Raw genomic sequence first — 17,052 nt, 5'->3', positions numbered from 1 at the left:
TCTGGCTGGTTGGTAGACCCTTATTAATTTGTTTTGTACCATTTGGAGCCGATTGAGAAGTGATTGATTAAGTCCATTGTAGAGAGCATTACAGTAGTCAATCCTCGAGCTGATGAAGGCATGTATAGCTTTTTCAAGGTCAGCTTGGGACAAGAATGATTTGACCTTGCTGAGTAGTCTTAGCTGGTAAAAGCTCGCCTTCACTACTGCACTGATCTGTTTATCGAAGTGCGTACTTTTGTCAAAAATAACACCCAGGTTACGCACGGTAGGTGCAAACTGAGGTGTTAAAGGACCAAAACAAAAAGAACTGCTGGGTGAATCCGGGCTAAACAGGATGTACTCAGTCTTTTCTTCATTTAGATGAAGGAAGTTCTGGGAAAGCCACTGTTTGTTATCCTGAAGGCAGTTATGGAGAGGGTCCAATGCAGAACGATTACTCAGAATCACAGGAAGATAGATCTAGGGGTTGTCAGCATAGAAATGAAATTGAACGTTGTGATTGGAGATGAGTTGACCAAGTGGCAGCATATAGAGTGAGAACAGAATAGGACCAAGAATAGATCCTTGAGGCACACCAGATGACAGAGGAGCAACCGAGGAAGGATAATCATTAAGCATTATTGAAAAAGTTCTGTTAGTGAGGTATGATGAGAACCAATTTAGCACCGCACCCTGCAGACCAACAACATGTTGAAAATGAGAGATGAGGATGGCATGATCCATGGTGTCAAATGCGGCGGTTAGGTCCAGTAACACCAAAACCACAGAGCTTTTACCATCCAGGGCTCCAAGAATGTCATTATGGATCCTCAATAACGCTGATTCAGTGCTATGTCTCGACCTGAAACCGGACTGAAATGTATCACCAATGCCGTGCAGTTGAAGATGAGACTGAAGCTGGGTGAAAACAAGCTTCACCATCAACTTAGACAGAAATTACAGGTTAGATATAGGGCAGAAGTTGGAGAGTATGCAGGGGTCAAGGTTGGGTTTCTTGAGCAGTGGTCTAACAATAGCATGTTTGAGAGCAGCGGGAACAGTACCCACCCTAAAACAGCTGTTTATGAAGGGGACAAGGATGGGACCTATGATGTCAACAGCTTCCTTCAAAATCCTGGCAGGAACAGAGTCTAGAGGGCAAGTGGTGGGCTTCAACTCGTGGACAGCTTTTTTGAGGTCCACCAGAGTAACTGCATTAAAGTTCTCTAGCACACATTGCGCCGCACGAGTAGACATGGCAACAACGGGGACTTGTGTTATGGTTTGCCTAACAGACAAAACTTGTCAAAAAAATGTTGTTTAAATGCATTGCATGTGTTTACAGAAACGTCATTCAAGGCGATAGACACCGGATTTATAACAGAATTGATAGTGCTGAATAAAATTCCAGGGTGGTGGCTATTGCTAATGATGAGAGCAGAAAGGTACTGTCCTTTAGCTTCCTTCAGTGCACTCTGTTAGGTGGCAAGACTGTCTCCAAATATCTCCAGTGACACCTGTAGCCTATCCTTTTTCCATTTTCGCTCAGCCTGTCTACACCGGCACCCTGTCTTCCTCCTCCCGGTTGTGACAGTTAGAAATCTACAGGATAGAGGCCAAAAATCTAATATTGTTGAGGAAAAATACCCAGCTCCTAAATTGGCTCAGGTGAACATTTCAGGAGGACAGAATAAATATCTCATGTAGAACAATTTTTGTTCCAATGTGCCAATTTTTATACTCCTCAGCATAGCTGCTTCTGAATGAATTAAGAAATATTCTTCTTTTAAATTCAAGAATTTCATGTTTGTTACTATATAAGCTACATTTTCTATACAGTAAGCCTTCTATACAACACTTTCAAAATCAGTTGCATTACATATATTCACAATTTCTCACTTTTATATTTAAGCATACTATAAATAACAAGCTTTTTTGCATAGTTAATATTTGTATTATTAACTCAACATTCATATGTATCTGTATCAGTATCTAGGTGTTGGTGAGGTTACTATATTGAATCTAGTTTTGTTTTTTCTACATGTTGTAACTGTGTAATGCACTACAACAATAAAATTTACTTCATTCCTAATTAGCAGAAAGTACAGAGCAGGCAATATTAAGAAACACAAGAATGCTGGTGATAACAATAGTGTTGCTAGCTAATTACATACAAACCTTCACCAATGACCACAGGGCCTTCATGCAAATTTCATGATGTCATATTGAAGCACTTCTACTGGTTGTCTCTTAAACACCAAAATATATAAAATTAGCATGAAGCAGTCTCTGTTCTTTGTGGGCAGGCAATCTGGTTGGTATTTGTAATATATCTATTTATTGACATTTATATAATTGAGCAGAAATTTACTTGTAAAGCACGTTTGTGAATTTGTTTGGATGGACACACTATTCATGAATAACACTGATGTGGAGGTTTTGCTGCTCTGCTTCCCACACCAGCCTGACTCCTGCTTTAAAACAACACGTTTCTTTATCATTAGAGTGGCCATGTATTTTTTAACACTAACTGCTATCCTTATGACTGTTTTTGGGAATCTGTTGGTCATTATCACAATTTCACATTTTAAACAGCTGCATTCGCCGACTAACTTCATCATTCTATCCTTGGCTTTCGTGGACTTCATGTTGGGCTGTCTGGTCATGCCTTTCAGTATGGTGCGTTGGGTGGAAGGCTGCTGGTTCCTGGGAGATCTGTTTTGTCAAATCCATTCCAGTTTAGACATGACACTAAGTATTGCCTCCATTCTGCACCTGTGTTTGGTTTCTGTGGACAGGTACATGGCCATTACTGACCCCCTGGGTTATAAGATGAAGGTGACAAATGAAAAAACTTTAGTGTGTATTGCTTTTGTTTGGATATTTTCTTGCATGTTCAGCTTTGGAATTGTGTTTTCCAAAATTAACATTGCTGGTCTGGATGAGCAAATGCTAAACATGTGTATTGGAAACTGTGTTTTAATTTTTAACAAGGAATGGGGTATTATCGCTCCACTTCTTAACTTTTATATTCCTGGAGCTATAATGACCTGCTTGTACCTTAAAATTTTTCATGTTGCAAGAAAACAAGCAAAATTAATTTCTGATAGAACTGCTGTGCTCACATCTTGTGAGACAAAAAAACAAGTATCAGAACAGAGGGAGAGAAAAGCAGCTAAAACTCTGGGCATCGTCATGGGTGTTTTCCTTTTGTGCTGGCTACCTTTTTTTCTCACTACTGTTATTGATCCATTTCTCAACTTTTCAACCCCTCTCGATGTTTTTGATGCACTGGTCTGGTTTGGTTACTTTAATTCTATGTTTAACCCTCTGATATATGGATTTTTCTATCCACGTTTTCAAAAGGCATTTAAGATCATTATTGTAAGATACCTTTTCTGCTTGAAAAGCTCAAACAACTTAGTGCTTCAGTGATTCTACTTGGCAAAATTGTAATTCACATAAAATGATACCGATAACCTGGATTTTAAACTTCATATTCATAATTCAAACCAGTTTGATACCGTTTTTGAATTTCATGCACATATTATAAAAAAATAATTTGTGTATGATTTCATGAGAAGATTTAAAACATTTAATGAAACACTGTAAATAGTATTCAATCAGAGGAAGTTAAAATAAAAAAGAAACATAAATGGCATGGTCAAAATAGAAATTTTACAAATTAGAGTGCTGAAAACTGAAATAAATATGTGTAGTGGGATGTTTCTTCAAACATTTAAAAAAATATGACTGTTCCATTTGCATAAATACATAAGGAGACTTTGTAAATCATTGATATATACTGACGTAATAACAGTGTACAAAGGCTTTTAATATATATTCATTATTATGCTATTCAAACTTTGTATCTTTAATCATTTAACAGTGTAAAAAACTATTCCTCAAAATCAAAAGAAAAAAATAACTACATTTTAGCCTGATTGTAATTATCTGATAATCTTCAGGTTTGTATGAAAAGGATTTTTGCAGGTCCCCTTCTAAATAATTAAGCAATTTCTGTGCTACAGTATTATCTGGTTTATTTAGTTCAGAAATTATTATTAAATTATTAAATCATTATTAAATTGTAATGATATTGTAAATTGTATTTTTTTTACATTTCAGCCAAAGTAACACTAAGAGAGCTGACATATTCCTTTGCACAGTAATAGAAAAGTAGATCATAAAAAAATTATATAACATTTTGTATAACATATCTACTTGAGTAAGCACAAGGCTCTTAGTTACTTAAATTAGATCATTTTGGTATTCCCTATTGTACAGTGAAAGTGTTTTCCAGGTGGTCTATATTCTCAGCAAGATAGTAAATAAACATAAGTCATAGTAAAAAAAATCAATTTACTCAGAACTGTCTGGACCTGTTTTCTTTTTCACTATTTTAAAATTTTCAGGTTAAAGGATGCCTGAAGTTCTGAATACATCTTTATTATAAGAAAAAAACACTGTTTTTCTGATTCAAACATCTCTTGTTTAAAAGCTTCTTACCACATAGCAATTGAAATGGCACTATACATTTTTCCTACTGCTCACAATAACTATTACCGCCCTAGGTTATTCTGTGGTCATCATCTCCACTTTATTTGTAAAACTAGATATATAGCAGATTGCATCTGCTGTGTATTTGTCTCCTGTTTTCAAAAGTAAATGTGGAAAATTTAGATGAGTACATTGCATCTAAATAATGCCTGGTCTATTGCAACATTTTGCTCTATGCACTATGGTTAGTCTTGGAAACATTTTTATATTTAACAAATATATTTACATTTACTGGATTTGACAGACACCCTTATCCAGAAAGACTCTTTCAATGTATGTGTTTCATGTTGCCTTGTTCCGTTATAATTTTTTATGGTAAAATATTTCTTATTTCAAAAAATCATACAAGAAAATTTGATGGTGGAAAGCAGGGGAAAAATGTAATGTAACTTATGCTGGATACTACTTTACATTAATTCAAATTTATATTTATTTTGTTGCACATACAATCATACATATCATGTAATAAGATGTTTTTTTGACTTTCCAGGTATAAAACAAATGGATATAAAATAAAATCTGATTGAAAATAGAATTGGTAAAATAAGAGAAATAAAAACAAAAATAAGAAAAAACAAATATAGAATAATATATAATATATATATATATATATATATATATAATATACAATAAATAAGAAAAAACAAAAAAACAAATATAGAATAATATATAAATATAGAATAGAGCCTTCAGCTCGGCTGTGGACGTTACTCTGCCCTTTAGCTCGGCTGTGGACGTCGCTCGGCCCTTCAGCTCGGCTGTGGATGTCGCTCGGCCCTCTCTGGCTGCGCCGCCGTGTGCCTTGCTCCCCCAACCTGCCTCACTGTGTGCCTTGCTCCACCCCTTGAGTCTCGCCGGGATTGTGGCCCCCTCGGATATGGGTTGATATGGGATTGGTGCGTCGGGAGCCGCGCCTCGAGGGGGAGGGCACTGTCAGGATCCAGCCCGGACTTTGGCCACATGCTTCTGTTTATGTTCTGTATCACATGTCAGCCCCGCCCTTGTTTCTTCCTCCCCGCCTCTGCACACCTGTTCCTCATGTGTTAATTGTTATTTCTATTTAGCCATGCCGTGTTGCCTATGGCAGCACGGAATCCTTGTCGTCTTATGTCATGTTTTGTCAAATCTTGTCCCTGTTTCGTGTTTTTTAGTTAATAAATTCAGTTTTACGCTATCCTGCATTTGGGTCTGTTTTTATCCCCACTTCCCTGACAGAGGGAGTTTTCTATTTCATTTAAGATCCTCAACAACTTCTACAGCTGTGTGATTGAGAGTGTCTTAACCAACTGCATCACCGTGTGGCATGGCAGCACTACTATGAGGGACCTCAAACACTTGCAGAGAGTGGTGAAGACTGCTGAGAAGATCAAGAGGACTCCACTGCCCTGTCTACAGACCATTTACCACCGCAGAGTCCACAGGAGTGCTGCCACCATTCTTAAGGACCCCACCAATCCCCAACGTGGACTATTCACACTCCTACCCTCGGGACGGAGGTACAGGAGTGTGAAATGCAGGACCTCCAGACTAAGGGACTCCATCTTTCCCTCAGCAATCAGACTCTGGCTACTCAGGTAGCAAGAAGACATAGACTAGTTTCTATCTCTACTATGATCTATCTCATATATCTATCTAATTCACACTGCTATAGAAAGCTAACCTAACAGAATTTCTGACAAGATTAAAGTCCTTTTAAGATTAAGCTAACATAAAAGCTTGCAAAGCTCACTGCTAATACTAATTACCATGCAAGCTAACCTGAAAAGATTTCTGACAGGATTTCCTATTAATACCTACATAGTCACACTGCTAACACTAATCTGACAGGATTTCTGATATGATTTCGTATCAATACCTATACATAATTCACACTGCTAATGCTAGCCATACAAAGCTAATCTGACAGGATTTCCCATGAATACCTATACAAAATTCACACTGCTAACACTAGCTAGACTAATTTGACAGAATTTCCTATTAATACCTATAAATATTTCACACTGCTAACAGTATCTAAATTAATCTGACAGGATTTCTGACAGGATTTCCATATTAATACCTATACATAATTCACACTACTAACACTATCTAAACTAATCTGACAGGATTTCTTATTAATACCTATACATAATTTACACTGCTAACACTATCTAAACTAATCTGACAGGATTTCCTATTAATACCTATACATATTCCACACTACTAACACTAGCTAAACTAATCTGACAGGATTTCCTATTAATACCTATATATATATACCTATATATATATATATATATAGGTATATATATATATATATATATATGTATATATATATATATATATATATATATATATATATTTCACACTGCTACCATTACAGTAGCTATACTAAACTAATCTAACAGGATTTCCTATTAATACCTATACAGTACATAATTCACACTGCTAACAGTATCTAAATTAATCTGACAGGATTTCTGACAGGATTTCCTATTAATACCTATACATAATTCACACTGTTAACACTAGCCATACAAAGCTAATCTGACAGGATTTCCCATGAATACCTATACAAAATTCACACTGCTAACACTAGCTAGACTAATCTGACAGAATTTCCTATTAATACCTATAAATATTTCACACTGCTAACAGTAGCTAAACTAATCTGACACAATTTCTGACAGGATTTCCTATCAATACCTATACATATATCACACTGCTAACACTAGCCATACTAAGCTAATCTGAGAGGATTTACATATTAATACCTATACATAATTCACATTGCTAACACTAGCTATACTAATCTGACAGGATTAGATGATTGTAGCCTTCACTGCTAACACTGGCCCGTTAGCCTAAACTTGCTAATTCGACATAAGAAAATCTTACCTCATCAAGATAACCGACTCTGAACAGCAAGAATGTCCAACTCTCACCGACACGAAAATAAAAATAAATAAGTGAAACCAATTGAGATGATAAAATACATTTACACTCAGGATCTTACAGTATGTGAAAATACCACACAAGGAAAAAACGCGTCTCAGCGCGCTCATCGGAAATGTTTTCCGATTTCAGCGCATGTAGTGATTGAAAAAAGAAAATAGTGATGAAAATAATAATAACTTGTTAGTGAATAATAATAGATTTTTCGATGTCTAGCACTGATAGATAGATCTGTGAGTGACTGATTTCCTGTGAGTTTTCGGGGGGAGGGGGTCAATCAAAGGACAAAGTTTAAACAGTTGAGACTTTCTCAAGCAACACGAGGAAGACAGCGCATGATAGGACATGAGAAAATGAAACATGAATCAAAACAAAGCACATGATAATTAAATAAACACTTAACAGCATGAAAGTGATCACCATAACTGGCTGCACATGTACTGTATGCTGAGTGAAATGTGTGACAAAGCCACCGAACACCAGTCCAGTTTTTTTCTCGCCACTGTTATTGATCCATTTCTCAAAACCGATGTTTTCGATATGCTGGATTGGTTTGGTTACAGTAATTCCATGTTTAACCCTCTGATCTATGGATTTTTCTATCCATGTTTTAAAAAGCATTTAAGATAATTATTGTAAGACACCTTTTCTGCTTGAAAAGCTTAACTTAGTGCTTCAGTGATTCTACTTGGCAAAATTGTTATTTGCATAAAATGATACTGATAACCTTAATTTTAATTTGATCTTCATATTCATAATTCATACCAGTTTGATACTGTTTTTGAATTTCATGCACATATTATAAAAAATAATTTGTGTATGATTTTATGAGCAGATTTAAAACATTTAATGAAAAAAGCAGAGGAAGTTAAAATAAGAAAACAAAAATGGCATGATCAAAAATACGTGTACTGGGATGATTCTTCAAAGATTTAAATCCATAAGGAGACTTTATAAAAAAATGTATATTAGACTGATGTTATAACAGTGTATAAAGCCTTGTAATATAATCCTTATTATGCTATTCAAATAACAATTTCAAAACTTTATATCTTTAAATAAATACAGTATAAAAAAAAACTATTTTTCAAAATCAAAAGAAATTTTTTTTTAAAAAATTTAGCCTGATTGTAATTATCTGATAATCTTCAGGTTTGTACGAAAAAGATTTTTGCAGGTCCCCTTCTAAATAATTAAGCCATTTCTGTGCTACAGTATTATATGGTTTATTTGTTTCAGAAATTGTCATTATTAAATTGTGTCATACAAAGCTAATCTGACAGGATTTCCCATGAATACTTATACAAAATTCAAACTGCTAAAACTAGCTAGACTAATCTGACAGAATTTCCTATTAATACCTATAAATATTTCACACTGCTAACAGTAGCTAAATTAACCTGACAGGATTTCCTATTAATACCTATACATAATTCACACTGCTAACATAAGCTAAATTAATATGACAGGATTTCCTATTAATACCTATACATATTTCACACTGGTAACACTAGCCATACTAAGCTAATCTGACAGGATTTCCTATTAATACAGTACCTATACATAATTCACACTGCTAACACAAGCTAAATTAATCTGACAGGATTTCCTATTAATACCTATACATATTTCACATTGGTAACACTAGCCATACTAAGCTAATCTGACAGGATTTCCTATTAGTACCTATACATAATTCACACTGCTAACACAAGCTAAATTAATCTGACAGGATTTCCTATTAATACCTATACATATTTCACACTGCTAACATTAGCTATACTAAGCTAATCTGACAGGATTTCCTATAAATACCTATACATAATTGACACTGCTAACAGAAGCTAAACTTAACTGGCAGGATTTCTTATTAATACCTATACATAATTTACACTGCTAACACTAGCCATACAAAGCTAATTTGACAGGATTTCCTATTAATACCTATACATATTTCACACTGCCAACACTAGTCATACTAAGCTAATCTGACAGGATTTCCTATTAATTCCTATACAAATTTCACACTGCTATCAGTAGCTAAATTAATCTGACAAGATTTCTGACACGATTTCCTATTAATACCTATACATAATTCACACAGAAAACACTAGCTAAGCTTATCTGACAGGATTTCCTATTATTACGTATACATATTTCACACTGCTAACATTAGCTATACTAAGATAATCTGACATTATTTCCTTTCAATACCTATACATAATTCACACTGCTAACACTACCTAAACTAATCTGACAGGATTCCCTATTAATACCTATACATAATTCACACTGCTAACACTAGCTAGACTAATCTGACAGAATTTCCTATTAATACCAATAAATATTTCACACTGTTAACAGTAGTTAAATTAATCTGACAGGATTTCTGACAGCATTTCCTATTAATACCTATACCTAATTCACACTGCTAACACTAGTTAAGCTAATCTCACAGGATTTCCTATTAATACCTATACATATTTCACACTGCTAACTTTAGCTATACTAAGCTAATCTGACAGGATTTCCTATTAATTCCTATACAAATTTCACACTGCTATCAGTAGCTAAATTAATCTGACAAGATTTCTGACACGATTTCCTATTAATACCTATACATAATTCACACAGAAAACACTAGCTAAGCTAATCTGACAGGATTTCCTATTATTACCTATACATATTTCACACTGCTAACATTAGCTATACTAAGATAATCTGACATTATTTCCTTTCAATACCTATACATAATTCACACTGCTAACACTACCTAAACTAATCTGACAGGATTCCCTATTAATACCTATACCTAATTCACACTGCTAACACTAGTTAAGCTAATCTCACAGGATTTCCTATTAATACCTATAAATATTTCACACTGCTAACAGTAGTTAAATTAATCTGACAGGATTTCTGGCAGGATTTCCTATTAATACCTACACATAATTCACACTGCAGGGGGCACCGTGGCTTAGTGGTTAGCACGTTTGCATCACACCTCCAGGGTTGGGGCCTCCGCCTTGTGTGTGTGGAGTTTGCATGTTCTCCCCATGCCTCGGGGGTTTCCTCCAGGTACTCCGGTTTCCTCCCCCGGTCCAAAGACATGCATGGTAGGTTGATTGGCATCTCTGGAAAATTGTCCGTAGTGTGTGAGTGAATGAGTGTGTGTGTGTGCCCTGCAATGGGTTGGCACTCCATCCAGGGTGTATCCTGCCTTGATGCCCAATGATGCCCGACGTAGTTCGGATAAGCAGTAGAAGATGAATGAATGAATGAATTCTCACTGCTAACACAAGCTAAACTAATCTGACAGGATTTCCTATTAATATCTCCACATATTTCACACTGCTAACACTAGCTAAACTAAGCTAATCTGACAGGATTTCCAATTAATACCTATACATTATTCACAAGACTAACACTATCTAATCTAATCTGACAGGATTTCTGATAGAATTTCCTATTAATATCTATACATAATTCACAATGCAAAGTGAAAGTTATCACCATAACTGGCTGCACATGTATGCTGTGTCAAATGTGTGACAAAGCCACCGAACACTGGTCCAGTCACACATTTATCCAGAATGTACAGCCAATACCTAAGGTCTCAAAGCAGGCAACATCCTTCATGTTTTGTTGCTAGCTAGAACTGCTAACCAATTACAAACAAACCTTCACCAATAACAACAGGGCCTTCATGCAGATATCATGATGTCATATTGAAGCATTTCTATTGGCTGTCTTTTAAAGACCAACATATATAAGTTAGCATGAAGCAGTCTCTGCTCTTTGTGGGCATGCAAAGGACATTTACAAGATATAGATTTAAAGTGTTGTTTTATTTCTAGTTTATATATTTATTTATTTAAAAATTTACAAATTGTTGACATTTATATAATTGAGTAGATTTTTACTTGTAAAGCACATTTGTCAATTTGTTTGGATGGACACACTATTCATGAATAACACTGATGTGGACGTTTTGCTGCTCTGCTTCCCACACCAGCCTGACGCCTGCTTTAAAAGAAAACGCTTCTTTATCATTAGAGTGGCCATGTATTTTTTAACACTAACTGCTATCCTTATGACTGTTTTTGGGAATCTGTTGGTCATTATCACAATTTCACATTTTAAACAGCTGCATTCACCGACTAACTTCATCATCCTATCCTTGGCCTACGTGGACTTTATGATGGGCTTTCTGGTCATGCCTTTCAGTATGGTGCGATGGGTGGAAGGCTGCTGGTTCCTGGGAGATCTGTTTTGCCAAATCCATTCCAGTTTAGACATGATACTAAGTATTGCCTCCATTCTGCACCTGTGTTTGGTTTCTGTGGACAGGTACATGGCCATTACTGACCCCCTGTGTTATAAGATGAAGGTGACAAATGGAAATGCTTTAGTGTGTATTGCTGTTGTTTGGATATTTTCTTGCATGTATAGCTTTGGAATTGTGTTATCCAAAATTAACATTGCTGGTCTGGATGAGCAAATGCTAAACATGTGTTCTGGAAACTGTGTTTTGACTTTTAATCAAGAATGGGGTATTATCGCTCCACTTCTTAACTTCTATATTCCTGGAGCTATAATGACCTGCTTGTACCTTAAAATTTTTCATGTTGCAAGAAAACAGGTGAGATTAATTTCTGACAGGACTGTTGCACATAAATCTGGTGAGAAAAAAAAACAAGTATCAGAACAGAGAGAGAGAAAAGCAGCTAAAACTCTGGGCATCGTCATGGGTGTTTTCCTGTTGTGCTGGCTACCTTTTTTTCTCGCCACTGTTATTGATCCATTTCTCAACTTTTCAACCCCTCTCGATGTTTTCGATATGCTGGATTGGTTTGGTTACAGTAATTCCATGTTTAACCCTCTGATCTATGGATTTTTCTATCCATGTTTTAAAAAAGCATTTAAGATCATTATTGTAAGACACCTGTTCTGCTTTAAAAGCTCAAACAATTTAGTGCTTCAGTGATACTACTTGGCAAAATTGTTATTCGCATTAAATGTTATTTTGATATTTATAACAAGGATAAGGTTTTGGTTGGTTTTCATAATTATAATTCATATTGTTTTGAATTTCACAGACATGATATGAACAAATAATTTCTAGTGGTTTCAGGGGCAGGTGTAAACATTTACAGGAAACAATTTAAATAGTATTCAAGCAGAGGAAGTGAAATTAAAAAAAGAGGAAATGGCATGATCAAAATAGATCCTTTACAAATTAAAGTGCTGAAAACTGCAGTGTGCTGTGGCTATTTCATCGGCATGAGCACAGATACAAAAGGGACTGTTGTGAAATATCTTTGTATTACAGTGATGTCATTTCAAGTACACAGTGATTAGTTCAAGGCTATTTTAATATTTTTGTTGTTATGCTATTCGGAAAATGATACTGACCAACGTTGATATTTGGTGAAAATCTGGGGAAATAAATTCAGCATAATCATTATTAACTTCTAATTTGCAGGTCTGAAACACAAAATATTATAGCAGGTTCCCCTTCTAATTAATTAAACCCTTGCAGTGCTGCAGTACTATTACATAGTTTACATTTTGTTTTGGTATATTTTAGTGCAGAACATTTCATTAATTTCACATTTTCAAAACAAAAAAAATGTGTTAAAAAAATAAATGCACCTCTATAAAGGCTGGTATTTTAGACTGAATCTATATATATATACCTCGATCTACGAGTGCTTTGACATTTGACAATTTTTTGAGATACGAGCTGTGATTCGACCATATTTTTGGCTTGAGATACGAGCAAATTTTTGAGATACGAGCATCCGAGCCGCCGCCGAAACAAAGATCCCAAACAACCACGTGTGCTCTGTTTCCCCCGCCTCAGCTTCCCGCGTCTCACTCGGTTAAAGCTGCCTACACTGCCCACGTCAAACGACGGCCGATAAACAGGAAGTCATTCAGTTCCTATGGAGAGTCGCAAAGGCGCTGCGTGAGGTGCCGACCATCTGCGAATCCGTAATTTTCGGATCCATTTTAAGCGTTGGATCCGTTAAAAAAATTGAACTTGTGCGACTACACTGCATCTGATATGCCGACCGGACAGGTTTTTATTACAATGACCGGCAGATGTTAGTGAGGAAAGAGTGACAAAAAAAGCAAAAACAAGTGAAGAGAAAAGCGATGAAGAAAATTAAGCAAAATTAATGTAAAGAAAACAGAAATTATAGCAATTAAGTTCAGTTAAGTTAAGAGAAATCAAGCATCGCGTTAGTTCTGGCAGGCCACGTCAAGCGCGCATCAGCTGTTAATCAGCTGTCCACGACGCGCACCAATCCCGTTACGACATCCATATTACCAGAACATTCACATTCATTGAGCCGCTTTCTAGCGCGTCGCTGCTGCTGTGATCTAAACTCCCTCCTCCAACCCCGACTCCACCATGCCGGAACCTGTGTTCGTTGTACCAGTTTACGTCATAAATTTCCACATATTTTTCTCTCTCTCTCTCTCCCTCTCTAATTATTTAATTATTTATTTATCCATTTATTCATTTATTATTTTCCTTTCCTATTTTTAACTATGCATGATTAATGGTTATACGGGGTCTATTCTATTTTCTGGTTGCTGCTCTCCGCGCTCTAAATGAAGTTTAGTTAAGTTCCATTTAAGTGTAAAGTAGCATTAAGAGTGCGAGTAAGTGAACGAAAGTGAACGAAGTAAGTGTAATTCCTCCTAACTCCTCCGCCTGTTTACTCCTCCCTCAACCTCCGTGCGCATCTTCCGTAAAGTAAAACCAGTTTATTTTTTTAACATTCTCTTTTATTACTGTATGTTTTTATACAATATTTGTCATTTATAAATACAGTACTGTACATTTTTCATATTCAAAACACATAAACAAAACAACTGGAGTGGAATTTTGCGAGCTGGAACGGATTAATGGGATTTCAATTCATTTAAACGGGGAAAATTGTTTTGAGATACGAGCAATTTGAGATACGAGCAAGGTCACGGAACGAATTAAACTCGTATCTCGAGGTATCACTGTATATGTATATATATATATATACGTATGTATATATATATATATATATATATATATATATATATAATTTTTATTTATTCATTTAATTTTTTTAAATAGTGATTTTTTTATAATATATCTGCTACTTAAATTTTAATTAGGTTTATTATAACACTAAGCCGGGGGGCACGGTGGCTTAGGGTTGGGGGTTCGATTCCCGCCTCCGCCTTGTGTGTGTGGAGTTTGCATGTTCTCCCCGTGCCTCGGGGGTTTCCTCCGGGTACTCCGGTTTCTTCCCCCGGTCCAAAGACATGCATGGTAGGTTGATTGGCATCTCTGGTAAATTGTCCATAGTGTGTGATTGCGTGAGTGAATGAGAGCGGGTGTGCGTGTGTGCCCTGCGATGGGTTGGCACTCCGTCCAGGGTGTATCCTGCCTTGATGCCCGATGACGCCTGAGATAGGCACAGGCTCCCCGTGATCCGAGGTAGTTCGGATAAGCGGTAGAAGATGAATGAATGAATGAATGAATTTGTAATTGATTTATTCTTTGAAACTTTAATAATAATTTATGCAATTGAAATGCCTTGATTTTAGTAAGATTAGTACACAGTCATAGCCATAAATGCAATGGTAATAATAATTGGCATAATTTCTTTCGGTGTTTCGGTTTTCGGCCTTGCTTTCCTCTTTTTCGGTTTTCGGTTTCGGCCAAGAATTTTCATTTTGGTGCATCCCTAGTGGAATAGTGTTTCTTTAAACGTATCAGGATTTGAGTTTGAATATTAGATTGTAAAAGTCAATATAGGATTATCATTCCTGAACATTTTTAATATCTTTCATATAATTGCAAAGTCTCAAACATTTAAAAAGGTGATCTCAACATTTTATTTTTTACTCTCTTATCCCACCCAATTCATCCAATTTTACTTAGGATTAGCATTATCATGGGCATGACATCACTTTAAAGAAAAACATGAATGGCTGTTTATTTAGTTAATTGCCTTACTTTGTTATTTATATCTATGTGATAAAAGTAAAATACAGAATACAGCGTAATGACGATAGAGTAACAGAATAGTGGTGAAATGCGTAATGATGGACAGTAGAGGAATAAGAATAATAAAAGCACAATGGACATTCCAGCTATTAAATTTGTGTCAGTAAAAATAAGCTTAAATTTGACTCATACGATTTATGAGGGTGGTTAAGAGCCTGCACTGACCTGTTGTTTATTTATAAAAAGTATTTTGCATCATTAATATAGCTACATATTTATCTGACATACATTTTGAGTTGGTGATTCAAAAGCATTTTCTCTCTGAGTAATACAATTTTATCTACTGGATTTGTATAGAAATTTACTGAAATGTCACTGAGCTTACAGGATTTGACAGGTTTTGATCCCAGCATGCTACACTAGGTTGCAGATTAAAAAGGGGTGTTTCAGTTTTCAAAATGTATTTTTTACAATCTCATAACTCATTTGTGCTGAGGCCACGACTTAAACCACTATTTAAAAAAAAAATCTTCTTTTATCTGGATATTTTTTTTCTGGTTTATTTCACACTATTGATTATTTAACTGCACACACAATGTTGACTATTTTCTAAATAATGCACAAAAGCTCAGTGATTTTTTAAACCAGGGATACGATATTGCATATATAATAGGGTTTATAAAGCTGTTACTGGAAAACAGCCACATTAAATAATTTAGAATAACATTAGATTCCGGAACATTCTCAATATTCAATAAAAATACATACAATGGGATCCAGCACAGCAAATACACAAACACAACAGTGCCTAAAGTTTTTGTGGCTTTGAGCTCTGATTTCCTCCGGTTTATTCCAGGTTTTGCAGCATCAGAAATAACTTTTGCATGTCTCAGGGCAACTGTTAGAACCCTAAGATACAAGATTACGATCAATAAACATGGAATAATAAAACTGAATATAAAGTCAGTAAGACCCCAAGTGTTGTTGACTGGAATAGCACATGTTTGGAAGCAGATCACTTTTGTCTGGCCTTGTTCTGAACTGCCAATGAACATTATTGAGAGATTATAAATAAGGGATAATAACCATACAAAACCCACACACTTCAGCACCACTCTCAAGGACATTTTTGCAACATAAACGAAAGGGTGGCACAAGGCAAAGTATCGATCTATTGCAATCAGCACAACATTGTAGAGTGAAACACTGCCCAATATAGTGCTGATAAAGTTATAAACAGGACAGATACTTCTTGTGTGGTATAAACAAACATCAACAAACATAGCACACTGTAACGGCATCATTAATCCTCCTACTAAGAAATCAGACATGGCCAAAGACAGGATGATAAAATTAGTTGCTGTGTGAAGCTGTTTGTTAATAATTATAGACACGATTACTACCATGTTTGCACTAACGGTAAGCAGAGAACCCACAGAAAAAATTAATAATACAAAGAAATTGCTGAGATTCAAATGGAATAATTGGACGTTCCAAGAGCAGTTTTTGTTCCACAATGTGACACACTGATAATCCAAATCAGCAAAGACAGTCTTGGTGTAATCATCCAT

The 17,052-nt window shown here is 35.6% G+C and overlaps 3 protein-coding genes across 3 annotated transcripts; 2 read left to right on the top strand and 1 right to left on the bottom strand.

The window, feature by feature from the left end:
* Positions 1-2,382: 2,382 nt before the first annotated feature.
* LOC132854864 (trace amine-associated receptor 4-like) lies at positions 2,383-3,417 on the top strand. Its single transcript, XM_060883508.1, has one exon. It carries the CDS (start codon positions 2,383-2,385, stop codon positions 3,415-3,417), a length of 1,035 nt encoding a protein of 344 aa, XP_060739491.1.
* An 8,008-nt stretch (positions 3,418-11,425) lies between these two features.
* On the top strand, positions 11,426-12,463 carry LOC132854873 (trace amine-associated receptor 3-like). The gene has a single exon (XM_060883518.1). The coding sequence runs from the start codon at positions 11,429-11,431 to the stop codon at positions 12,461-12,463; it is 1,035 nt and encodes a 344-aa protein (XP_060739501.1). The 5' UTR covers positions 11,426-11,428.
* Positions 12,464-16,083: 3,620 nt separating this feature from the next.
* Positions 16,084-17,052, bottom strand: LOC132854943 (trace amine-associated receptor 3-like). The gene has a single exon (XM_060883619.1). It carries the CDS (start codon positions 17,050-17,052, stop codon positions 16,084-16,086), a length of 969 nt encoding a protein of 322 aa, XP_060739602.1.

Source organism: Tachysurus vachellii, chromosome 12 (genome assembly GCF_030014155.1).
Source record: "Tachysurus vachellii isolate PV-2020 chromosome 12, HZAU_Pvac_v1, whole genome shotgun sequence".
NCBI lineage: Eukaryota > Metazoa > Chordata > Actinopteri > Siluriformes > Bagridae > Tachysurus > Tachysurus vachellii.
Note: the sequence above shows the minus strand (reverse complement) of the source record. Positions and strands in the feature narration are given on the sequence as shown.